The 25,392-nt window shown below is 45.2% G+C and overlaps 2 protein-coding genes and 5 non-coding genes across 7 annotated transcripts in view; 1 reads left to right on the plus strand and 6 right to left on the minus strand.

Moving 5' to 3' along the window:
• MPP1 (MAGUK p55 scaffold protein 1) overlaps positions 1-5,876 on the plus strand; it is a 34,592-nt gene extending 28,716 nt beyond the window's left edge. The window contains exons 9-12 of the mRNA XM_035113325.3: positions 505-585; positions 1,474-1,676; positions 2,468-2,542; positions 4,279-5,876. Of these exons, the coding sequence (XP_034969216.1) occupies positions 505-585; positions 1,474-1,676; positions 2,468-2,542; positions 4,279-4,455 (536 nt within the window). The 3' untranslated portion in view covers positions 4,456-5,876. The remainder of the gene's footprint in view (positions 1-504; positions 586-1,473; positions 1,677-2,467; positions 2,543-4,278) is intronic.
• Positions 5,877-8,554: 2,678 nt separating this feature from the next.
• Positions 8,555-24,503, minus strand: DKC1 (dyskerin pseudouridine synthase 1). Its single transcript, XM_035113326.3, has 15 exons — positions 24,423-24,503; positions 22,980-23,044; positions 22,401-22,487; positions 18,746-18,837; positions 17,848-18,032; positions 17,664-17,728; positions 16,291-16,417; positions 15,680-15,810; positions 14,099-14,242; positions 13,661-13,781; positions 11,864-11,982; positions 11,422-11,528; positions 10,996-11,059; positions 10,122-10,280; positions 8,555-9,631 (listed from the first exon to the last, which is right to left on the minus strand). The coding sequence occupies exons 1-15, from the start codon at positions 24,436-24,438 to the stop codon at positions 9,563-9,565; spliced, it is 1,551 nt and encodes a 516-aa protein (XP_034969217.1). The 5' UTR covers positions 24,439-24,503; the 3' UTR covers positions 8,555-9,562.
• On the minus strand, positions 11,696-11,772 carry LOC118084591 (small nucleolar RNA SNORD83). The gene has a single exon (XR_004692513.2). It is a non-coding gene; the product is annotated as a small nucleolar RNA SNORD83 (small nucleolar RNA).
• Positions 12,289-12,533, minus strand: LOC118084603 (small nucleolar RNA SNORD17). Its single transcript, XR_004692525.2, has one exon. It is a non-coding gene; the product is annotated as a small nucleolar RNA SNORD17 (small nucleolar RNA).
• Positions 15,509-15,639, minus strand: LOC118084598 (small nucleolar RNA SNORA36 family). The gene has a single exon (XR_004692520.1). It is a non-coding gene; the product is annotated as a small nucleolar RNA SNORA36 family (small nucleolar RNA).
• LOC118084592 (small nucleolar RNA SNORD83) lies at positions 15,895-15,969 on the minus strand. Its single transcript, XR_004692514.1, has one exon. It is a non-coding gene; the product is annotated as a small nucleolar RNA SNORD83 (small nucleolar RNA).
• On the minus strand, positions 16,901-17,092 carry LOC118084604 (small nucleolar RNA SNORD17). Its single transcript, XR_004692526.1, has one exon. It is a non-coding gene; the product is annotated as a small nucleolar RNA SNORD17 (small nucleolar RNA).
• Positions 24,504-25,392: the final 889 nt, after the last annotated feature.

Below are 25,392 nucleotides of genomic sequence, written 5' to 3' on the forward strand. Positions count from 1 at the left end.
AGCTGGTCAGTGGTGTAGGTTTAAGATGGTCAGATAAGCGTAGGGAATTGATGAATTGGTCTATGTCTGCTCTTGATCAGTTTTTAATGAGTTCACCTATAACTGTCCTGTCCCATTTCTGCAAATGATATTGATATAAAGAAGTATATAACTACAGCATGTATTTTGTGATTATTCATAATTAAGAATTTTCTCAGTGTACACATTGCTTAACACATTACGCACATGCACATGCACATGTGCACAAACACAAATTACACACTTTGGTAGTATTTTTGGTTGGGGTATCACAAAACATGAAGGATAATAGCATTCTGATCCAGCTCACTTAAAAATATGCAGACCGAACAAAGTTCATGCTTAAAGAGAGGGCAAAAGAGGCTGTCTTTGACGTTATGTTGTGATGTGTCCTTTCCCTGTCGTAAGTGGAAGTTCTTCGGTTATGAGAAAATGTAGCTGGAGCATCATTTTCCTTTTGTTGTTTTTCTTCCTTTCTTGGGACAGGGGCCAGCGGAGTTGGCCGAAGCCACATTAAGAACACCCTGCTCAGCAAGAACCCGGAGAAGTTTGGATACCCCATTCCATGTAAGTCACCCAGAACCCAAAATTTTCCACTGTGGCATTTATTTAGCGTTGCTTAGCCTCTGTCCCAGCTTCTTCCTAGAGTTGCAAGTTAGCATATGTGCTCCTTTCCCCTCTCCATATTATCCTCACAACAGCTCTGTGAGGCAGGTTAGGCTGAGAATTTAGGACTGGCCCAAGGTCACTCAGTGAGCCCTGTGGCTGAGTGGGAATTTGAACCCTAGTCTCCCAGGCTTATGTCCAGCACTTGAACTACAACACCAGACTGGCTCCATTGCACGTTTCTTTCAGTTGCAGTGTGTCACCAAAGTAGCATATAGTATAGAAGACATTGCGCCGCATCCAATGCTGGTGTGCTGCTAATGTAGCAGACCTCCTCTTGTATAATGTAACTTTCCCCTCCTCTCTTCTCTGTGCACCGTCCAAACCTGCCCCAAAGCATTAGCAGTCTCTCCAGAACAGATTTAATCAAACACTGTGCCTAAGCATGCTCATCCAATAATATTTTAAAAGGACAACCTCTGTCCACTGCACTGAAAGATGAGCATTAAAACATCCCCCCCCCACAACTCTCTAAATTAACGGTGAAAGGCCTGTGTGAATAAAAGTGTTTTAGTCTGGTGCCCACTGTGCTTCCCTGAGAGCATTCCAAAAACATGGGGGCTACCACTGAGAAGGCTGGTTCTCATGTCAGCACTTTCCAACATGCGGAGAAGGTCCTCTTCTGACTAATGCACCCTGCTCTTCCTCCTCCACTTGAGATTGTAAAAAATTCCAGTTGTGTTCTTCCTTCCCCAAGCTCCCAAATAACCCAAACTGGACCTGTAGGCAGATTTGCTACCTCCTTTCAGCAGCCCAGCTCCCATGTCTCTCTGTGCCCTTTTTCTGCAGACACCACCCGTCCTCAGAAGAAGAACGAGGTGGATGGGAAAGACTACCACTTTGTCACCACGGAGGAGATGACAAAAGACATCTCCGCCAACGAGTTCTTGGAGTTTGGGAGTTACCAGGGCAACATGTTCGGCACCAAATTTGAGACTGTGCACAAGATTCACGAGCAGGACAAAATTGCTATTCTGGACATTGAGCCACAGGTAGGAAAGTGCAGCCTGCTGCTTGGGGGGAAAAATGAAGCGTTCTGGGAGAACCTTTAGCTTTGGGATGGGGAACATGTGGTCCTCCAGATATTGTTGGACCCCCTCCATCTCTCAACATCCCCAGCTACTTAGCCCTGCTGTCCCTGCTCCACAGTTTAGCTCGTTGCAAACCTTTGTAAAGGGACGAGTGCTTAGGAGCCAGAGGTGGAGGAGAGGGCGAAATTAGCCACAAAATGTTCCATGCTGAAGGTGCACAGGAAGGGAATGGGAGTAGGAGCAAAGGGAAGGGGATTGGTAAGTGAACAGCAGCTTGTTTTAGCTTCTTCTCTGCCCCACTGAGCCCAGGGTAAAGTGCTAAAGAGACAGGTATACTTAAACTCCTTGACAACCTGGCATGGGCAAATGAACAATGCAAAAGTCAGAGTTGTGCACATGTTTACTGAAGTGCAAGGACTGCTGATTTCCTTGCCTCACTTTTTTTGGACACATTCGCACCGTGTATTCAGTGTGGCTTGAAACTGGGGGGGGGGGGTACTGTGTTAGCTTTGTCTCACAAGTCAGAGGGGAACTGTAGTTGTATTTTAGATGCATTAGTGTGTTCCCCTTTTTCTTGAAGAACAAAACTGAAAGGAAAAGATACTGCAGGAGCATCTTGCCCTAAAATGAGTAACGCAAGTCTGCAGCATCCTGGACAGGCTTGTCATTCAGGCAGGCAGGGAGGCGTGTGGGTATGCAGCCTTTTAACTTTGTAGGAACTATGCCCCAATGGCTCTCTTCTTTCCCCCCAGACACTGAAGATCATCCACACAGCTGAGTTCTCTCCTTTCATTGTGTTCATCGCTCCCACGGACAAGGCAGATCAGGTAAGAGGTGTCAGTGTTACATTAGGTGTATGACATCTCCTTAAGCTCCACCCTCATAGTAGTTGTACCTTGGTTTTTGAACAGCTTAGTTCTCGAGTGTTTTGGCTCCTGAATGCTGCAAACCCAGAAGTGACTGTTCCGGTTTGTGAACTGTTTTTGAAAGTCGAACATCCGACGGGGCTTCCAATTCAGAAGCCATGCTTTGGTTTCTGAACATTCTGGAAGTCGAACAGATTTCCAGAATGGATTCTGTTCGACTGTGTACCTTTAGATATGTCACACCTAAGCCTCTACTATGGAGTGCCTGCATGTAGTAGTAGATTCTGGGGCATGTTTCCTTAGAACACTATGACAACTTTCCCCTGCCTTAAAATTTCTTCCGTACCTCTTGTCAGAGTTTAATGAAGCCAAGATCTCTTTTCCCTTAAGAAGCAATTTTCGGTAGAGTGGGTTTAATCTGGCTTTATCCACTCATTCTGCCATGCAGTTCCTTTGATTTAGAGCACGTAAATTGTTAGGGATCACCAGATAACCTAGTAGCTAGCTTGGTGCCCTCCAACTCTTGTTGATTTCAGCTCGTCTTATTCCTGTCCACAGGCCATACTGTGGGTGGGGTTGGACTCAATTATCTAGAAAGTTACAGGTTGCCCACCCCTAACGTCTGGTGCCTGCTTGGATTCTTGCAGGATCCTTATATTACTCTAAAGGGTAAAGGGACCCCTTGACCATTAGGTCCAGTCTTGACCGACTCTGGGGTTGCGCGCTCATCTCGCATTATTGGCCGAGGGAGCCGGCGTACAGCTTCCAGGTCATGTGGCCAGCATGACAAAGCTGCTTCTGGCACACCAGAGCAGCACATGGAAACGCCGTTTACCTTCCCGCTGTAGCGGTTCCTATTTATCTACTTGCACTTTGACGTGCTTTCGAACTGCTAGGTTGGCAGGAGCTGGGACCAAGCAACAGGAGCTCACCCCGTCACAGGGATTCGAACCGCCGACCTTCTGATCAGCAAGCCCTAGGCTCAGTGGTTTAACCCACAGCGCCACCTGGGTTACTCTACAGGTTGCTAAATTCCCAACAGCCGTCCTCTCATACAAGTGACGGAATGGAATGTTAGCAGATTATTTATAGTTATAAGAATTTTCTATAATGACATCTGATATTGATTTTAGCGTAGTGCCTAAATTTTTAATCATTATCTGAAACTGTTCTTTTTAATTGTTAATATTTGTCCTTGTGAGCTGTGAATTGTGTTTTATTATTTGTGGCTTGAACGATTCCGCTGTTTTATTTGATTTATTTTGTTGTGTTGTGTTTTATGATGGGCGTAAAGCCGAATAAACATCCTGATTGATTGATTCTTGCGGGGGGGGGGGATTACGTAGGTGTCCTTGATTTGATCCAGCAAAGGAGGCAGTGCGGGGGGCAGTGAACTGATTAGTATTAAAAGATCCTAAGTGTTAAGAGGTCTGGTGTTTGTACACATGAATTAAAATGCAGAGCTAATGAGTGGACCATGGGAATTATATCACTAAGGCAGCCACCCATGACTAATCAGCACATTTCAAGAACCACGTACATGCAACCTACCCATTTTGCAAGTTTAGCAAAGTTCTAGGCTGCATCAAGGCCGTCACACATAGAACTGAGAAACCCCGCAAAGTGTACAGAGCAGCTTCGGCTAGACTGCCTACCCGATGTCACTAACTGTGCGAACAATTCCTCTTCCTTTGCAGTCAGATACTTTGCTGCAGCTTCAGAAAGATTCAGAGGCCATCCGGAGCAGATATGCTCACTACTTCGACCTGTCGCTGGTGAACAATGGTGTTGAAGAGAGCCTTGAGCAACTCCAGGAGGCCTTTGAGCGCGCTTGCAACTCTCCCCAGTGGGTTCCTGTGTCTTGGGTGTACTGAGCTGGTAGCTCCCAAATCCCCTCTGCCAGCCCTCATTACAGCAACCTGAGGACAAAGAGGGTCACCCATTTGCCTGCTCTGTGCTTTGTCCAATGCACAACCCCCTCGTCCTGTCCCCATTCCTCAGGGCAGCTGTTGCTCTGTTACTGCCGGGGCAAGAGCCCCATCCTTCCAGCTGCAAACACCCTCAGAAGAGTATGTGCATGGCTTGTGCTTAGCACAGGGTAGCCTACACATATGAATGTTGGCACATAAGGAGGAAAACCCCTATCCAAAACCATTAAGATGTCTTCAGGAGTGATATTAAGAGCACCTTCCGGTGTGAAAGCCATATGCTGTGAATGCTAAGATGCAGGCTGAGCTGTGTTTTAAACTGAACAGTGTCACCTCAGTTTTAGAACCCAAATTTCTTTAGATCTTGTCAAGTGAGATTTCCTTATTGTAATACACCACTGCTCCTTCAAGCTCCCCACATATTGTACACTAATCTTCTGAGTCAGGTCAGCAAACTTTTTCAGCAGGGGGCCAGTCCACTGTACCTTAGACCTTGTGGGGGGGACAAACTATATTTTTGGGGGAATGAACGAATTCCTATGCCCCACAAATAACATAGATGCATTTTAAATAAAAGCACACATTCTGTTCATGTAAAAACACCAGGCAGGCCCTGCATTTTAAATAAAAGGACACATTTTACTCATGTAAAAACATGCTGATTCCTGGACCATCTGCGGGCCGGATTGAGAAGGCGATTGGGCCACATCCGGCCCCCGGGCCTTAGTTTGCCTACCCATGTTCCGAGTGGATGCTTCTTTGAATTTTACACATCTGCTGTCACCCACTGTCGGGTGACAGGCAGCTAGTGATCAATATCTCCTTCCCCAGACATGTGGACCATTGTCCCTCTACAGACTTGTACTTGTCCAACTGTTCATGCTCAGAATCAGTACAGCTGTGAATAACACACCAGTGGGAGCCAGAGTAGATGCTATTAAGTTTCAACTGGCAGCTAATGACACAAGGAGGGAACAGGAAACAACTCAAGACTCTCAGCACCTGCATGCTGTGCTCTGTAAAGAAATTGCTCATGGCACATTTTTCACGTTAGGGTGGCTCACTTGTTATATGCAAAATAACTGCCCTCCCTTCCTTATTTGCCTTATCAAAAACAATTAACAGAGCAAGTTCATTCCACCTCCACCTGCAAGCACAACCTTTGTGGTTGTTATTTAACTAACTGTCCATGTCTAAAACAAGACTGAGTCATGTAACTAGCAGTTAAGGGTGTAGGGGTGTAAGCTTGACCTGCATTGAAACCTCATACCTTTGAGGATACCAAAAAGACCCAAGAGATGTGCAATAGGGACCTTTGGTTGAGTCCATTACAGGGAAAACAAGCAGCAATAAAGTGTTGAAATATTGCAGGACTTCGTGTTTGTTATTACCCCGCTACTCCCCAGACGGCAGAAGACGCTTGCCCAAAAGGACTAGAAAACGTGCCAATTTAAAAGCTGCCCACCTGCAGCTGGCGGTATCCCCAACCACCATTGTTCCTAGGAGACAAATGCATGGTTGCCGAGGTAGCTTCTGATGCATTAAATCTCCATCCCTTGGAGCAATTGTGCCAGCAATTAAAGCAGCCACAAGTGGGACCTTATAGCCTGTCCACTGAACCATGCTAGCTCCCTTTTTACTCACAGTGTTTCTCAACCTTTTTTGGGCCACGGCACACTTGTTCTGTCAAAAAAATCACGCGGCACACCACCATTAAAAGACGGGGCAAATCCTGGGGGTTGGGAATGGGTGGGGGACTGAGGAATAGGGAGGATGAGGTTGGTGTACTTGCTGAGAGAGCCCTCGAGCACCGCCTCCGTCGTCCTGCCTGCCGCCAGCCCCCCGCTCCCTCCTGGGCTGGCCGCGGCTGAGCTGGGGCTGCTGCTGCCACCGCTGCCTCCCTCCGGCCTCCCCGCTGGTGTAGCCGCCGCTGCTCCTTGGCGGCCCAAGAGCCCTCCCCGGCTGGCGGAGGAGGACGGCGAGGAGCCCGCAGAGGTGGGGCGGCTGCTGCTGTTACTGCCGCCGCTGGACGGGGCTGCTGCTGCTCCAGAGTCCCCGCCGCCCTGCGCCGCTGCCTTCTCCATTGAGCGCGTGGGGAGAGCGCGAGGAGGCGGCCTCGGCCATGAAGCGGTGCCTCGCTCAGGGAGCGAGCGCGAGATGACGAAGAAACACCCTTCGCGCCCTCCAGACTGACCCGGCCCGCTTCCTTTCCGGCGGGTCAGCGCTGCCTATTGGCAGCCGCAAATCGCCCTTCTTGTTGCCTCACGTTGCGGCACAGCAGCCACCGTCTCGCGGCACAGTAGTGTGCCGCGGAACAGTAGTTGAGAAACGCTGCTCTATCACATTGTGAAAAATACTTGGGGGAAAAGGTCTTCTCAGACAGACATACCTATAGGTTTGGGGCTCTGTTTTCTAAACTACTTCCCCTCCTCTAATGTTGGGCACAGAGGAATCTGCATTAGCTTTGGTTGCAGCAGTTAAGCAGATTTGGAAAGCCTGCATCACTCCTTTGAGGAATGCCTTGCAGAGCATTATCCTCTACAAATGCTTAGCTCTTTTCATCAGAAGGGCAAGGTACACTAGGCTGCTGTTTCTGGGACCTAGAAAAGGCCAATTATTTGCCTGTTGATTCGCTAGGATGTTTCTGCTTGGGGAAGGAGGCAAGTGCACTTTGGAACATTCTCTCTTCCGAGTGAATATTTTTAGCAAGTTCTTTGATCGCTGCCTGTGTAAACTGTTGGTGCAGGATGAGGGCACAAAGACAACTCAGCGAAGGTTAAGCTGGCAGAAGCAGCAGTAGAAACACCATGCCCAAAGCTTGATTATGTGGCATATCCTCTGGTGGTTATAGTTTTAAGTGTGGCACCGTGACCCAAACAAAATACAGCAATTTCCCTTAGCATCATGCTCATTCTAGTCCACCTCACCTCCTGACTCAGATCCAAAGATGATGTGGCATGAGCTGGCATCCAAATATTTAGGCAGCAGGATCCCAAGGCAAGCCTTGGGACCCTTGTACCATTCATGGTGGTAGTGTAAAATCTGGAGAAGGCATATTCCATTTTCAGAAGTGCACTCCCCGACTCTACAAGCTGCACCTGCTAAGCCCCAGCCTTCTACAACAGTTGGGACAATCTCTGGACCATCACATAGTCCTTCAAGGCCTCTATTTGGTTCTGAGGACTTCCCAGACACACCCTTCTTGGATCCTCTTGGCAGCCCAATGAATGTCACTGAAGTGGACCAATGCCTGTTGTTGGAAAGGAGGGTATTGTGTGGTTTCTGCATAGTTGGAATGTAACCGACTGCCCCTAAAGGTAAGCAGCAAAAAGCCATTGTTCTATTCACCTTGGCATCTGGCTCCACCCACCACTGACATGTGCTTCGCCCCAAAGGTTTTCCACAGCAGAATACACCCTTGGGATGAAAAAACATTGCCCGCACCTGTCTAATACAATACTAGATCACAGCGCTACCCTCTTGGGCTTGCCAATCAGAAGGTCGGCAGTTTGAATGCCCGCGATGGGGTGAGCTCCCATTGCTCTGTCCCTAGCAGTTTGAAAGCATGACAGTGCAAATAAATTAAATAGGTGCCGCTGCAGCGGAAAGGTAAAACGGCATTTCCATGTGCTCTGGTTTCCGTCAAGGTGCTCCGTTGCGCCAGAAGCGGTTCAGTCACACTGGCCACGACACGGAAAGCTGTCTGTGGACAAATGCCAGCTCCCTTGGCCTGAAAGCGAGATGAGCACCGCACCCCATAGTCGCCTTTTGACTGTCCAGGGGTCCTTTACCCTTTAATACATCATTACTGCTTCTCCTTCAAGGTTTCGCCTACAGTACGTCACTTCACCATTGGCCTGCGACAGTCAACATATAATTTCTTTTAAATGGTTGCACTGCGGGTGGAACCCTCACTACTTGTGAAAAATCAACATGCAGAATGGCTGGAGAAGTTAACGGAAAAGCATAACAAGTCAAGATAGAAACTGGCCCGACTCTCCCCATACCTTCTGTAGAAGCTTCCACCACCACAAGAAACCAAAAGTAAGAGTTGGCAGTTTTGTAATTTAATAAAAAAATTAAGAATCACCCCTCCTTTTAAAATCAACTTTGGTACTCTGGCTAAAAACGGGGGTGGGGAAAATAAACAGGGATGGGAATAGACCACAGCATCTGCCCCCAAATGTGACAGCCACATGCTGAGGTCCCCTGACCTTGTGTGCATGTGAGCACAGGGACGGGTACAGACTCCCAATCGCAAAAAAGCTGAACAGAAGGCTTGATCCCCTCTCAAAACTGCATGTGGGATAAAACACTGAGCTGGACTATTACTCTGCTTCAGTATCTCTTTTCAACTGGCCCCAACCAGATTAGGAAGCAAGACAATTTTACTGAATGAAAGGTGTCTGGGACCAAGGAGAATGTGAGCTTGCAAGGACCAGAAGCAAGTCTTCCAAGACTTGCAAGTGTGATCTCTATTCCCCCCAAAATCAGTATCTGCTTTAAAAAGCAATAGAAGGCGGTATGGTACCCTGAGGGAAAACGTTTGGATTCTGGCTCATTAAGAGAGTCAAAGTAAGCACAGAGGGCAATACAAAAGCATTATTTTTTAAAATGAAGCATCTGACCACTCACAACAAAACCCCTTTTCACCCCCACCCATAGACAAGCTGGCACTACCGTTCAGCAGCTCCTGCACATTCAAGCAAAGGGAAACACGAAGGAAGAAGGCAGGAGGGGCAAAGGAAGACTCTGCTACTCATGCCAAAATCAAGGGCTGCCTTGTGCTACCCCCCCAAAAGGAGCCCCACAAGCTCAGAGCAACTCCTCACAGTCACCAAGCCCTGGGTGGGTTTGTGGCCTCCAATTCCTCCAGCTATCCTTAGAACAGGACAGAGGGAGCTTGTCATGCTGGCCCCCCCACAAAAGTACATTAATTTGCACAGCAATCAGGTCAAGTCTCTGCTCAATGATCCCGTCTGCGCTTTCGTTAAGGCCTTCAGACTCTTTCTTATGCTGGCCCAGGCTGCCTGCTCTGGATGGTTCTTGCTGGTTACTCTGAGCTCTCAGTTTCTTCTTGCTTCTTTTTCTTCTTTTTCTTCTTTACACTTGTGTTACTGCCCTGAGAGGAGAAACAACGATATTTCAGAAGAGCCATGCTGCTTTTTGGCTACCTCTCTGGTATTGGGGCTGGGAGTAGGTCTCGCAGGAGTTTGTAAGAATGGCCACAGGTCAAAAGTGAACAGGGTCATTGCCTTTGTCTCCCTTGTCACCCCACACAATGGGCTGCAAGAAATCTGAATTCATTACTTGCAGAGGGCTCCCCCTCACTTTCTCCTTCTATCATTCCACCTATCCTTGTCTCTTACCCCAAAGGAATCAAGAGACACACCCATCTTCCTGGAATGCAAACTACATAACTAGAAGCTACTGCATCCATGAGCATTATCAGAAAGCCACAACTGAAAGTGAGATTCTTCCTAAATGGAAGATAAATGCTGAGCTGTTCACAGCAATCAAGTCATGCACCTATGTGTGCAAATCAATTTTTAAGTGTGCATATACCAGCTGATTCTTTGGCACACAAGCACAGTTGGTTAAACAAGGCATACCGTTTCGCTTAGCTCCCTGCCACTCTCAGAAAGCTCTGACTTCCTCTTCTCTTTCTTTTTCTTCTTCGCTTTCTTGATTTCTGCTTGCAGCTCTGGAGAGGCTGGGGGAGAGGAGGCTGCTACACCGGGTTCCCCATCACTTTCAACCTCCCGCTTCCGCTGAGTGGGAAACAAGACACATCAGACAGGCTTCAGACAAGGACAGGGTACTACTATACAGGCTGCTCTACGGGAGCATTTTAAGACAGATCTTGCAGAGGAGCTCCTGTTTGGCAACTGCATGTGTCAACAAGAGATAAAACTAGGGATTTCAAGCCATTCACATGCAGTTCCCTGCAGAGTAAGGAGCAAAGTGCACTACTTTAGGGATTTTGATTGTATTGTTAGCTGTGTGAGAGAGGATGAAATAAGTCTGCTCACCAGGAGACAAAATCTCCTCCCTTGACAAACACTAGGTGGTAACCTGGGCAAAACTGGAGGGGTGCTGGGAAAACTTCGTAGTAAGACTAGAGATCAGCCTGTAACCATGTTACCTATCTATATGATCGAGTAGAAAGGAAGAGAGGTGGTGCACACACGCACCCTCCTAGTCTTGACAGGTTTTTCAAGCTTCCCTTGCCACACAAAACAGTTTGAATTTGACCAAGCTTCAGTGTGAATGACAGTCACCAGTACTGCGGGCAGCTACAGGTGGCAGCAAACTTTTAATGATTACATCATCCACAGCTACTCTGGAGATCTTTACCTGCTGTCTTCTCAATGCCACCCCTCCCAAAACAAAACACATTCAAAACAATACTAAAAGGTAGGCTCTAACAGACACTGCCCAAATAAAAATAAAAAATGCTGGAATGCAGTCCTGCAGCAAACCAACCTTTGGTGGCCTTTCTGGCTCCTCTTGGGTGACTTCCTCTTTTACCTTTTCCTTTCCAGCAACCCTGGGATGAAAACAGGAGCTTGGTTTGCATCTTTCAGCCACCTGGTGCGTTATGTACAATTCTACCCTCTTCCGCCTAACTTCTTATACTAGAATTGGAACATTGGTGTTGGTGATGTTCGGAACGCTGGTAAACACACCCAAAACGCATGGGGGGCAAGCTGCAGTTTTCCTTATTTCATTTAGCAGGCTGACTCCCTCTAGAGCCATAGAAAGGAGGCTAAAAAGGGATAACTGCCTGCTTTCCCCTGCCCCAAGGAAACAGCAACCCCTGCTCTGCCTTTTCTAGCACAATGCACGTTGTACACCCCAAACCAGCACACAGCCCCTCCCACTTAAGGCAATGGGAGCTGCAAACATTACCTATTATAATCCACATAATCTGTCTTCCAGGCCTGGGGAGTTTTCTCATTGGGCTTGCCGTGTGCGTCCAACAGGCCTTGCTTGATCATCATCTTCTTCTGAGAAGCCTATGGGGAAATAAGCAGAGGAGACACATGCCACAAGGCAAGGGCATGTGCTTTCTTATTGCTGCCATTTCCATAACCCTCAAGGTCCACAAGCAGCAATAAAACAAATCTCTCTTGCTCTTATGTGACTTGAGTACCCAACACCCTTTATGTCTAGCCCCTAACAGAGCCATCAGTCTTGGGTGATAGATCTGGGTCATCTTTGCACAGAGTGCTCTTGAAGTCTACTTTAACATCATTTGGCTCACCAACAGCAAAAGCAACCATTTCGAGTGACCAGATATTCTACCCGTTCCCTCTACAGCCAAGTAGCGCAGTGCCATCTCAATACTCACTTTTGGGCCAAGTCCCCACTTGCGAGGGTACGTGTCTCTTTCCATGATCACACGCTTGATTTTTGCCACAACTCCATGGTCACAAGTAGAGATCACTGCAGTTGTCATCAAGGCAATGGCTGCAGGAAGAATAGTACAGGTTGAGCACCCTAAGGAATGACAGAGTACGCGACCTGGCGTTGCCCAACACATGCTCTTTCTGTAACCCACCAGAGTAAGACAACAAAATCCCCCGTAGCACCCCTATTTACTACTTAAGGAGGTTCTCCCTCTAGAAAGCAGAATGTATGTATGAGAAACACATGCACATGAAGCATGTAAGACACAGGTTAACACCTACCCACAAGGATATTTTAATGCCATTTCCCCACATTCTTGCACTCAGATTTTTCCCCACGTTTGGAAAAGGCACACCAGAGCAATATGTGATCAGACAGTTTCATTCTTCCTGGTTGAGTCAGAGCCCCATAAAGGTCTCTGACCCTGCTTGCTCCACCCAGGCCCTGCCAGCAGCCAGCCAAGCATCCCCGTGCCCCCCAGTAGAACACTGGAAGGCTGAAAGATGCCTGGAGGCCACTCAACACCAAGACCCAAGAACAGGAATCAGGATGTGGCAGGAAGGGCAGAGCAGCAACACTCAGAGAATGGATAAACTTCATCATCACTTCACATGTGGCCCTGAGCAAGTGCAGGCAGGTGGGAAAGTTGACCACCCCAAGGCAGGTGTCCATAATCTGAGGTCACACTTGCAGGACCATTTTTCAAAGCTAGAGTGTGGTGTTGAACACGCACCTTCTCTCCAACAAAATATGTGATGCCGCCCATTCCGTTCTTATTTCATTTCATGAGCACTTTCCTACTGAAAGTACCGAACCCAAAGCAGTGCATAAGCAGACTTATTAGATTGAAAAAAATACAGTAAGAAAATTATGTTTTTGATTTGCCACTAGGTGGCACTATAGCCCCATTTCAAATAGGCAAATCGGCACTGCGACCCATTCCAGTACTGGAGAAGGAAACTCTATGCACTCCACAATGAAGCGCTGATCCATAATCACCCACCAATGGAGCCTGAAAAAGGGCAGCAGGGCTGGGGAGAGAAACCTCTGCTGGATATGCTGGAATCTGTGTTGCTAGCTGGAACAAACATTACTGGGCTAGGCAGCCAAGGTCTGAGCTCAGAATGATGCATCTTCCTACAACCCACTTCCTTTACACAAAGCACAAAACATGTGTAATCAGGAGTGCCATTTTTGCCCCACAATCATGGATGCCCAGGGGCATTGGTTCCATGCAGCGTGCATGGTCCTGGCACAGAACTTTTTGGGTGCCCGGCCCTTCATGGGGAATTCTGTAGGTGTTCGGGCACCCAGGGAGCCAGCACCTATGTTTGCAATAATTTAATTAAAACAACCTAAGAAGGGACGCGGGTGGCGCTGTGGGTTAAACCACAGAGCTTAGGGCTTGCTGATTGGAAGGTCGGCAGTTAGAATCCCTGCAATGGGGTGAGCTCCTGTTGCTTGGTCCCTGCTCCTGCCAACCTAGCAGATCAAAAGCACACAATGCAAGTAGATAAATGGGTACCGCTCCGGCAGGAAGGTAAATGGCATTTCCACGCACTGCTCTGGTTCGCCAGAAGCGGTTTAGTCATGCTGGTCACATGACCCGGAAGCTGTACACCGGCTCCCTCGGCCAGTAAAGCGAGATGAGTCCCGCAACCCCAGTCATCAGCGACTGGACCTAACGGTCAGGGGTCCCTTTACCTAGGAAGGCAAGTGCCTAGCTGCCAGTTCTCACCTGTGCAGATGGCCTCTCCTTTTGTGGTGATAACAACTATTTCCTGGTTGAGTTCGATGCCATCTTCATACCGCAGCAGACCAGGTAGCATGATCTTTGCACCATAGCAAATGGCGTTCACCTGAGCAGAAAATAAAAATGACCATGCTTCAACCAACAGCTATCACTTTCACTCCCTTAAGGTACCTGCCCCCACCCCTCCCACCTTTAAACAGCCCCGGAAGCAGAAATTTGGACTAAAGCAGCCGGACTGCCTCGTTTTCTGAGGATATTTAAATAAAAGTACTTCTGCAGACAGCGAAAGATCATCTTGCAAGGCAACAATGTTAAGAAAACAAGGAATGCCTCTTCTAAGAGACAGTCTGACAAAAAAAAAGTGACGTTGATAAGCAGTAGCGATGGACTGTGGTGCCTTGGCTATAAGTCCCGGGAACTCACCGCACTGTCCTTCATAACCAGTCGCTTGTGGGATGTCAGCAGCTTCTCCAGGGGGAAGATCACCCTCCTGAGATAAGTCTCGTCCTTGTTGTTGTCATATTGCCATTGGGCATCCAGCACATCATGCATAGTCGCCATGTGGTCCTAGAAGCAGAAACCACCCCAATATATTATATAACTGGGAATACGGAAAGCAGACCGATACAAAATCCAGGGTGTTTTTTTTTTTACCATCCACCCCAACTACTGCTACTCTGACGGGCAGCAGCTCTTAGTTTCCATCACTGCAATCTGATCCTGCACAGGCAGCAGATGCCAAGCATTTGGTCTAGAACAGTCTACATCCAAAGCCATGCACTGCATCACTGAGCCAGCCATAGCCCCTCCCAATCTGCAGGCCGTAGCCCATGGCAAAAGGGCTGGGAGAAAAGTAGATAGTCCCATGTACAAGCTTCACGTCCTGAATACACCGGGAATTAGGGTACACACACAAAGGCAAGTGTTAGCACGGACAAGAACAAAAGAGTGAATAGTGAAGAGCCACAAGGTAAAGCAACCTCCTCATCTTGTTGCTCTTCCTATGTTGTCGGCTACAATTCTCACCAGCCCCAGCCAATAAGGAATGGTCAGGGATGATGAGAGCTACAGTCTAATATATGCATTGAAGACTCCAGATTGGGAAAGACTGCATTAATGCCTCTCCTTTGCAATTCCATACAGCTATTTAGGTTTGACCATTCATAAATTCTACAGCATCCTCTTCACATACCCTAAAGCTCTTTCCTCACATGGAAGATGTCACTGTTAGGACTTTAAACCTGAGACGCTGGCAAATTATTAGCAAGGTCATGTGATTTAAGTCGTTAAGATGCTCAGTATATATAGAGCGTTTGTTTTGTTTGCCTGGGTGTGTGTGTGTGTGTGGAGCAGTCATGTCTGAAAGCTCTGGAGGTGTTTCTGTTATTTTTCTGCAATAAAGCTGTCTTCGAAAGTTGAGCTTTGGTGAGTCGTTTTCTGCTGCAAAGCTACAAGAATTTTGCCACAAGAAGAATCCAGCCGCTGTGCTTAATGCTCTGCAAAGAGAACTGTTTCTGGTCTGTATAGCGCAGCAAAAGCGTTTTACTGGACCAGTGCAGAAAACCTCTTTAGTCACCAGCGACACTAGCCTGCTCTGCAGAACTTTTCAGAAATCACATGCAGGGAAAGATTTTGATTACAGTCTACAGAACTGCAGGGAGCAGCACTACACAAGAGGACTGAATATGAGTTGGAAGCCAAGTTTCTGCAGAGCTGACATGGGCATAGCAAACATCAAGTTATCAAAGTTCCAGAAACACTACTTTTATTCACCTGTACGGAACAGTCAATAATAGATTCTGTGCAATTAGTCTCACAGGGGTCATGGCTAACTTTTGTGGGTTGGGGGAGAGAACTGGCAAAAACAAACCTTCTGCCTTTGACACCTCCCAACTACTCACTGTCCCAAAGTTTAATTACCAGAACAGGGGAGTTAGCCCTGTACTGAACTCAACACTTTGGATAGTGACAATCATGTGCTCTGACGTATACCCTCCAACACACCTTCTCTCCCATGACCCCGGATCGCACCCTCCGGAGCTCCTGCATCTGACCTCCAACTCCCAGCAACAAGCCCAGGTGTACGCATAGTGTCCGGATGTAGGTCCCAGCTTCACAGCTCACCCAGAAGATACCTGAGAACAGGGCAGAGTCAAAGCAGATGTGTGAGTTATGTAGTTCTGTTGACTCAAAAAAAGTTCAAACAGAAAGCATCCATGAGCCATCAGTATTGGGTGATAGATGTAAGTCATCTTTGCACTGTGTGCTATGTGATCTGTTTTACATCATTTGGCTCAGAAAACACCTCCAACCAGGGGTTGCTAACCTATGGCCTTCCGGAGTTACGGTACAACTCCCATCGTACCTGAACATCAACCATGCTGGCCGGGGCTATTGGGAACTGTAGTTCAGGAACAACTTAGCCATCCATGCTTTAAACATCCCAAGAAAACAAGACTTCAAAGATGTGATTTGAGCATAAGCTCATGGTTTAAGGCACATTAACTCGTGGCCCTTCAGAGGCTGGTGCACTCTTCAATCAGCCCCAACTAGCATGGCTAATGGTGGGGGATAACCAGTCATTCTGCAGACCTCATATAAAACAGTTTCATTACCCAATCTTCTTTCTGGATCATATTCTACCAATTTGCTCTCATAGATTGTTCGGACTCTCAGCTGCCTCTTCACTGCAGCAATGAGTGGGGGCCGCTGGAAGAGGGCACCAGTCAGTGTTTCTATTGCCTGCAGAAGGAAGCAGATCAGATACCACTTTAAAATGCTTGCGCCCTTATGGTAATACACGATTGACACATGCAAGGAAGAATGAAATTTCAGGTGTTTTCCCCAAACACACCAAGCAGTTATGGTAATGCAAAACTATGAGTTGACAAAACATCAGGCTAAATCAAGGCAAGCGGGGAGATGTACTCATCAACTAGCTTGATCATTAATCACCAAAGTTACCAAAGAACAAAATGAACTCCAATTGCTACCTGCAGTGCTGAGCAATGGTGCACACTCTGCTTCACAAGCATGCACAGAATGTTCCTGGGAAATTCCAACTGATCTTTGAAGAAACCACCACCATGCAGGCAACTCAACTTCTTTAAAGCGGCTATGTACCTGCTCCCAGAACATAGAAACCACTAAATCAATCTATATTGTTGTCGTCCCCCCGGCATCTCTAGCGATGACAAGGGTGGTTTCAATACCATGCAGCTATAGGCAGTCAGAGCTGTCATTCATCTTAGAAAACCAAGGCCCAAATAAAAGGAGCCTCAATTCTGCTTGTTCTGTCTACACTGCAGGCAGCTGGAAGCTGCATAGCACCAAGAACCTAGAACAGGAATCCTGATGTTGCAGGAAGAATAGAACAGCACCACTCAGCGAATGGATAAAACAGCATCATCACTCTGCTTAGAACACAATCCCAGAACAGTGACCCTTCCCATACATGTGAATAGTTCTCAAGGGACACAGAACTTCCCATTGCAAACGGGATAGACTGAAACTGGCAATTTGAGCTCTGATTCACAACAAAGAGAAACATTCCAAAGATTATAAGCCAAAAAAGTATGCATTCATTTTTAAAAAATTATAGCCTGCCTTTTTTCCATTATGGAACACAGAACAACCTACCTGTGGTTCCTAGAAAGGTACTTACCCAGCAGAAAGTGAAAGATGTGACAATTTGCTTTGTGATGCCATTTTTAGTCTGAAGAAACAGTCAATTACACTTGAAAATTGAAACTTACTCAGATTTGTTTTTTGATCTAATTTTTGTTTGTGATTATTTTAACAGTGATTTATTGTGGCATTTTAAACAACATTCATGCATGTTGCATGCTACTCCGATATCCATGTGAAGAAATACGTTGCTAAATTTAATTTGGCAGAAGTTTCTACTGCCATCATTCACACCGATGTTCATGACTACACACACACACACAACCCCCCCCTCAAATTTTCCTGCCTAGCAGAGACTTACCCTTGACAGCTGAACCTCACTTTCGATTGCATTGTGCAGCCGAACGATTCCCACATACTCTTTGCCTGGAAGACGACAGAAGAGTAGTCAGGAGAGGCCACTTTAATTTACTTTTTTCACCATACCGGTGATTGTGCTGTTTATATGTCTAGTAAAACACTTCTAGACAAAGTAGATGGTATACCTGCACTCTGTTGAGACTTGACCAAGCGTGTTGCTCGCTCAATGCATACAATCAGGCACCCAGTCACTTTGGGGTCCAATGTGCCACTATGCCCTGTCTTCTCAACACGTAGGATGCGGCGGATCCAGGCCACCACTTCGTGGGAAGAAGGGTTAGAAGGTTTGTCCAGATTGATGAAGCCCGTCCTGGAAGAGAACCATGAGGACTGTTAACAATAATCTATATAGGTGTGGGCTCTGCTTGCTCTTCAAAGAACAAACTTGAATTAGGACCCATATCTACCTTAAAACAAGACATATTAATAACCTAAACTTTGAGATTAGCATTACCAGCAACTAGGGACTTACAATTTTTAATTATAAATTACACGGCACAGTAAAAGTTAGAGACATTATGCCAAGCAAAAGCATTCATGGATAGAACAAAGAAACTATGGTAACTGACAGGCATTGAATAAGAATAAAAAACCCCTCCAAAACATAATAATAGGGTCAACAGAATATCCAGCACCCCAAACTCTGCAGCTGTGATACAAAGCAATATGTAAGGACCAATGTATGCAAGTCAGTATACAGGCAGCAATAATTTCAGGCGCTTCCAAAAGGTGTGCAATTGCCAACATGCAGATCCTTTTGAACCTGGAAAAGGGAAGAACGGGGGCAAAACAAGTTGCACTTATGTGTACTCGGCCAATGTGCATGGAGGGCTGTAATGGTTGTCACCTCTAGAGAAAACCCTGGAAGATTTAAAGTGGGCAGTGGAGCCCCTTCTACAACCTGTGTTCATGCAAGCCTCATTTGTGCCTTTCCCAAGTGTTTAATAACTAACACACCTCCCCCAGATTACAGAAGGAACACCATGTGGGGGAAATCTACTCTTAAATTCTATCTTGCCTTACCTTACATATTCGCCAATCTCTCTTTTTAAGGGATTACAACCAGAAGGAAGGGGTGTGTAGTGTGCTGTCCTCACATTCAGCTTGTCAAAGTTCTACAAAAATCCAAAGCAAGCAAGAATTAATACCGGTAAACACTTCATAGGTGCCATGGAGTTCTTAGGTTGGAGCCAAATCTCAATGTCTTAAAATTCATTGGAACTATTTGATATGGAACAAGTTGCTCGGCCCATTAAAAAAAAATCATATACTGTAACTGGTTAAGATTTGCTCTCAAAAGAAAAATCAATCCTCCTTTAGATGGACATTGAATGAAGACATATTATATGATAAAATATTTTTTGGAAAAAGCAAAAAAGGTTCTATTTTGATTTGAATCTTAACATGGGTTCAGGCAGCAAGTAGTGTGGGATGCTAGTAAGGCAGTGATGAGGGGACTGTTTGTCCAACAAAATGCAACTCAAAGAAATTAAGAGAAAAAGGGAAAAAAGACATTTTGAATGCAATATTAGAAAAAGAATTAGTTAAAAAACCAAAGAATCAGTTAAACAAGCAATCAAATTATTACAAATACAATATCAAATTATTATTAATGAAGAAATAGCGTGGAAAATTAAGAGAGCGAAACAGAAATATTTTGAACACGCCAATAAGTCAGGAAAACTGCTGGCATGGAAAATGAGGAAAAATGAACAAAACCCCCAATATAAATAAAAGTTGAATGGAAAAATTACAAACGAAACGAAGTAAGAGAACCCTTTGTGAAATATTTTACCTACTTATATAAGAAAGGATATGAGAGGAAGAGTAAGACATATCAGTATTTAAAAAGCAGTAACTTACCAAAAATAAAATAAAAGCTCAGACTTTTAAATGCCAAATAACAGTGCAGGAAGTGTCAGAAGCAATAAACCAAGCAAAAACAAGTAAATCACCATGACCGGATGGACTCTCAGCAAAGTATTATAAAAAATTGGGTGAACAGCTTGTGCTTCCCCTAAAAGACACTATGAATGAGATCTTAAGATCAGGCGAAATCCAGAGACATGGAAAGAAGCATATATAAAATTAATTCCAAAGCAAGATTCGGATTTGACCCTGGTAAAAAATTATAGACCTATTTCATTATTAAACAATGAATATAAGTAATTTGCAAAATATTAGCTAATAGAATGAAAAAAGTCCTGCAAGAATATATTCATCAAGATCAAGCAGGGTTTTTACCAGGCAGAAAAATGAAGGATAACATCAGGAGTAAATAGAATAGAATATACTTGAAGTAGGAAATGAAAAACAAACTGTTTTAATGTTTATAGATGTGGGGAAAGCATTTGATAATGTCTCATGGGATTTCATGAAAAAAAAAATCTTGAAGAAATGAATTTTGGAGAAAAAACTGGTAAGGGAAGTCCAAGCTGTTTACTCAGAACAGAATGCTAAGTTGATTCCTAATCAGGTGAAAACAAATCAATGCACTGTACAATACAAAAAGGAACCAGACAAGGTTGCCCCCATCACAGCTTCTGTTCACTATGGTCCTGGAGGTATTAGTAAAGAATATAAGAGCTGATAAAGATGTTGAAGGAATAAAGACAGGTAAAAATGAATTTAAACTGAAAGCATTTGTTGATGATTTAGTAATTACAATAAAGTAAAGGTAAAAGGGAGGGACACGGATGGCGCTGTGGGTTAAACCACTGAGCCTAGGGCTTGCCGATCAGAAGGTCGCCGGTTCGAATCCCCGCAACGGGGTGAGCTCCCGTTGCTCGGTCCCAGCTCCTGCCCACCTAGCAGTTCAAAAGCACGTCAAAGCGCAAGTAGATAAATAGGTACCGCTCCAGTGGGAAGGTAAACGGCGTTTCTGTGTGCTGCTCTGATTTGCCAGAAGCGGCTTTGTCATGCTGGCCACATGACCTGGAAGCTGTACGCCGGCTCCCTCAGCCAATAAAGCAAGATGAGCGCCACAACCTCAGCGTTTACCTTCCCGCCTATTTATCTACTTGCACTTTGACGTGCTTTCGAACTGCTAGGTTGGCAGTAGCTGGGACCAAGCAACGGGACAATTACAGTAATTACAGACCCAAAAATTTCTCTCCCTAAAAGATCCAAGAATTTAGGCAGATGGCAGGATTTAAACTTTTAGTAATATGGTTAACAATTAAGAATCTTAATATTTATAAAGATAATTATGAAAAAAATTGAATGAGATAAAAATAAACTTGGAAATCTGGAACAGAATGAATATTTCCTTGTTAGGAAGAGTTGCAGTAATCAAAATGAATGCATTGCCAAAAATGTTGTTCCTTTTTCAAAAAATACTGATAAGTGTGACTGCTTCAAAAAAATGGCAGAAAGATATTTCTGGGGTGGTAAAAGACCAAGGATTAAGCAGAAAATACTTACAGACACAAAAGAGAGGTGGCTTTTCTCTCCCAGATTTTAAACTTTACTTGGATTCGGGATTGGATCAAGTTAGAGAAGGAGGAAACAACAGAGTTGGAGGAACATGATAACAGATTTGGTTGGCATGCATATATTTGGTATGGAAAAGTACATAAAAGGTTCTATAATCACATAAGAAAATCACTGATAAAAGTGTGGGGAAAATATAAAGATTTATTACAACCCAAAACCCCATGGTAGCTATCCCCTATTGAAGCATCATCACTTAAAGTGACAACTAGGAAAGGAGGTTGGCCAGCAGCAGAGGTTTATTAGGAAGTGGAAATTGAAGGAATATGAGGACTTAAAGGAGCATGTTCAGACTTGGCTGCACCATAGACAACTAAATGAGATTTTTAGGCAGGATAATAAAAAGGGATTTTGTTGCGGTACACAATATCCAGATTCCAAAAAGAAATTATAGAAAATTCAAAACTATTTTTAAAAAAGCATATAATTTAGTTTTAGAATGGGAAACGAAAGATGAAGAACTTAAATCAGATAATTAAATGGGCACAGGATGTAGGACACAATATACAAGTTGAAGACTGGGAAAAACTGTGGAAAGTGAATCTGAAATTCATGGATTGCATATTATTGAAAGAGAATTACATGAAAATGATGTATAGATGGTAAATTAGACTGGTAAAAATGTTCAGAACAGAATCAAAGACTTGTTGAAGATGTAAAGAAAAGGAAGGTTCTTTTTATGATATATGGTGGGAACATAGAATTATTAAAAATTCTGGGAAATGATATATAATGAATTGAAAAAAAATGTTTAAACTGACAATAAAAAACCCAGAAGCATTCATTCTAGGTCAAGAGTTATCAAAAGGAAAATGCAAGTTATTTATGTATGTGACAACATAGTATAATAGTATATGTACATGCAGAACATAACATACAATGCAACAAACCAGAAGGGGAAGTTGAGAGGGGAGGGAGAGGATAGGAAAATGTAAAAAAAGCAAGGCAGGATTGAAAATGGTATGTGATACAGTACTTGGATTTTGTAACTATAAAACCTTAACAAAAATGCATAATAAAAAAATCTCAGCCACAAAAATTTCACTTTTCTTTTTGCCAGTAAATTTAATGGATTTTTGAGTTAATTATAACTTAGTTGTTCTAGTTAAATTTAATTATAATATCACAAGCTTTATATAGAATACTAATCATTAAATATGTAGTTCATTTGCACAATTCTGTTTACCTTGAGAAGTAAAGGCCATTGTGATGTGTCCAGTTGAGCCACTCTGGATTCAGGCTTGATAAGGAATTCTTCAGAATACTGTATATCCTAGGAACCATCAAATAGACAGATTAGCAACTATAACTGCCAATGAAGAATGCTGGCCACTATGTTCCTTTACTCATCAGGAAGCTTGGAAGTTAACAATATGCTCTAGTCTGACACAAAGAGCAAATAACTACAATTGCACTCTTCATGCTGCTGTTTTTCCTCATCATGCAACAATTTTATCTATAAGGGGCCATCTACAAACAGAGCATGCTATCACTATTAGCTCCTGTCCAGAATCCATGCCTCTACATTATCAATTGCCCTTATCATCAATTATCAGCCAAAGTTATAACTATAATGCTGAACAGGAGAAGGGAGTATTTCCACACCCCTGGGAACAGCATATTCCCAGGAAGCAGATGGTGGGAGCTGTAGCCCAGCAACATCTGCAAAGCACCCTGTAGGCTACAGGGTGCAGAGAGGTTTAAAAATTCTTGCCCTAAATATAATTCTAGTATGGAAATTAAGCAATATCACAAGGCAACTCACAGCAACATCTTCATCTCGCAGAGATTTCTGTTCTTTCTTTTTCTTGTGCTTCTTAGAGACAGAGCCTACAGAAAGACAAAAAATAAAAACAATACTACAAATAAATGGAGCTAGAAGTAAACTTGGCATTGTTTACCCACCTCAAATCAAACCTAAAATTGGTAATCGGATTTCAAATTTTAGATCAGAGATAGGAAACTTATGACCTGGAGTCCAAATGCAACCCTCCAGCCTCTCCATCTAGCCCTCTGAACTCTTCTCAGGCCATACACACTCCCCAACCGACAGTCTTGCTTTGTGCTTTTGCCTGCCTGGAACCCATTCTTGAACTTGGCTCATGCTTCTTGATTGCATTGTATAGAGCAGTGTGAAGAAACTAGCTTACTGTAAAAAATTGCATTTAATGTTCTGCTCCCTTTTGTCTCTGGCCCCACCTACCACTGGCACATGGCACCTAGAAAGGAATAGGGCCCTTGGCATGAAAACGGTTGTAAGAGTTTACAGTACAGTACAAGATGCTATTATAGTCAACACCATTATTCTAGGTTTGCAAGAGCATCGTTGCCAGGCGCTGCAAATAATCACTCTAACCCAGGAGAAACCAAGAGAGCGTGTTGTGGATGACCAAATAAGTCTCCAGGAGAGGTAGTGGAGGCAATAGTTGCACGGGATAAACTGGCTGCAGTCAATGCTCATTAGTGCCTTAAGTTGGCAAACTGGAAAGCAGTAGCCAGTTTCCTCAAAATGCAATTTTTCCTGCAGCCACGGAATATTGATAGTTCTTGTGAATCTCCCACCCCCCCCACCCCATGGAAACAAACATGCTGTGAACTGAACACGTTACAATCGGTTCCAAGGTGGGATAATAGCAACCTCTCCCCCCAACACACACGCACACCGGCGCTGAGAAGCGAACATCCCCCGTAAAAGTGGGTTTTGTCCCATGCACCCTTACCCGGCGGCAAAGTTTCCCCAACACCCTCCCCCACCGCTTCTCCCCAAAAGAAAGACAGAGGCGCACGAGTGGAGACAGGGGCGAGGGCCAATCTCGCTTTGTGGAATCGCTCACCCCCCACCCCCAAAAAACCACTACATCCGAGCATGCAGAGAGTTTCGTTTCCAAACACTGTACAAGCAGCCACGTGCTTCGCCACGTTCGGACTCAAGACAGGGCTGGGAAAGCTAAACACTACCCTCCGCTAAATCTGTGAATCCCCCCATTTTTTTCTTTAAAAACTAAGCATTTAATTCCCGTTCTTCCCCGGAGGCATTTTCTCCCCGTTCTTCCCTCGAGGACAGGAGAGAAGCGCGATTCCTCCTCAGGTTACAGGAGGCCCCACTGCGCCCGCATGGAGGGCACCCGAAAAGGCCGAATCCACGCCCGAAGCACGCCTCAGGTCCGGAGAAGGCAGCCCTGACCCCGAGCGCACGCTGCACACCCACCTGGCCCGTCCGCCATCTTGCCCTCGCCACGCGCTGCCTCTGAGAGACACGCGCGCACCTCGTCTCCCGCCAGCGAAAAGGGATCTCCTAGCCCACTTCCGCTCCCTGTCCCGACAAGCAGCGCGGCGCAGCGCGCGGGAAAAGAGGGACGGAGCGACGATTGGGTGAGCAGGAACTGATGGGCGGGACGGGCGATGCACCATAGAGGGCAGGAAAGCCCTAGAAAGGCAAGGTGCTGTCAGTCCCCCTCCACTCCAAGAGGGAGGGTACGAAGGGACTCCAACTCCCAGCAGCCCCCAGCCAGTACAGCCAGCAAGCCAGGGAAGATAGGAGCTGGAGTCCAAGAGGCATAGGCGTTTTTTGTTTTTTGTTTGTAAATTACAAGCGGCACCCAGCAAGTTTTGCACGAGCCAGATGGCAATAAAACCCCGCTGGGGGAGGTGCAGGGCTGTACAGAAAGCGGGGATCCCGTGGAAGCAAGGCTTAGGCGGCTTGGCCAAGTGGGTAATGTGGGGTGATCCTAGGTGTGTAACCAGGATCGAGCACGTTATTTTTTGGTAGTGAAACGTGGGCAAATTACACCTGCCAGGCGTATCTAGTATAATGAGAATTTCTGGAAATCTCTCACGCTTCCACACATTTTTATGGTATTTTGGCCAGTCCTCATAAAGGTGTCCTAATAAAGATGTTTGATTTTGAAAATGATAGACCAACATATTAGGGTGGGACATCTGTGTGCAAAAGAAACAACAGAGCAAGAGACTTATTCCAACTGAGCATTTATTCTCCCATTACAGCCTGGAAATCCAAACCATCCAGCAACATATAGTGATCAAATGTGGAGAAGCAAAGTAATTACTTACACTACGGTTTAACACCACTTGCACACCATAAGGCTTAAACTGCACATAATTTTTTTTAAAAAAATATTAGTCTACTATAAAATCAAAAAGCCTCCAGTCGTGCTGGA

Source organism: Zootoca vivipara, chromosome Z2 (assembly GCF_965207765.1).
Source record: "Zootoca vivipara chromosome Z2, rZooViv2.hap1.1, whole genome shotgun sequence".
In the NCBI taxonomy this organism is placed as follows: domain Eukaryota; kingdom Metazoa; phylum Chordata; class Lepidosauria; order Squamata; family Lacertidae; genus Zootoca; species Zootoca vivipara.

Excerpts from the sequence above, each read along its gene's own strand:
- DKC1 (XM_035113326.3), bottom strand. Across the intron at positions 14,243-15,679 it reads CCGGGGTCATGGGAGAGAAG|GACCACATGGCGACTATGCA; the intron begins GTGTGTTGGAGG and ends TTCTGCTTCTAG. Across the intron at positions 9,632-10,121 it reads GCAGGGAGCTAAGCGAAACG|GGCAGTAACACAAGTGTAAA; the intron begins GTATGCCTTGTT and ends TTCTCCTCTCAG.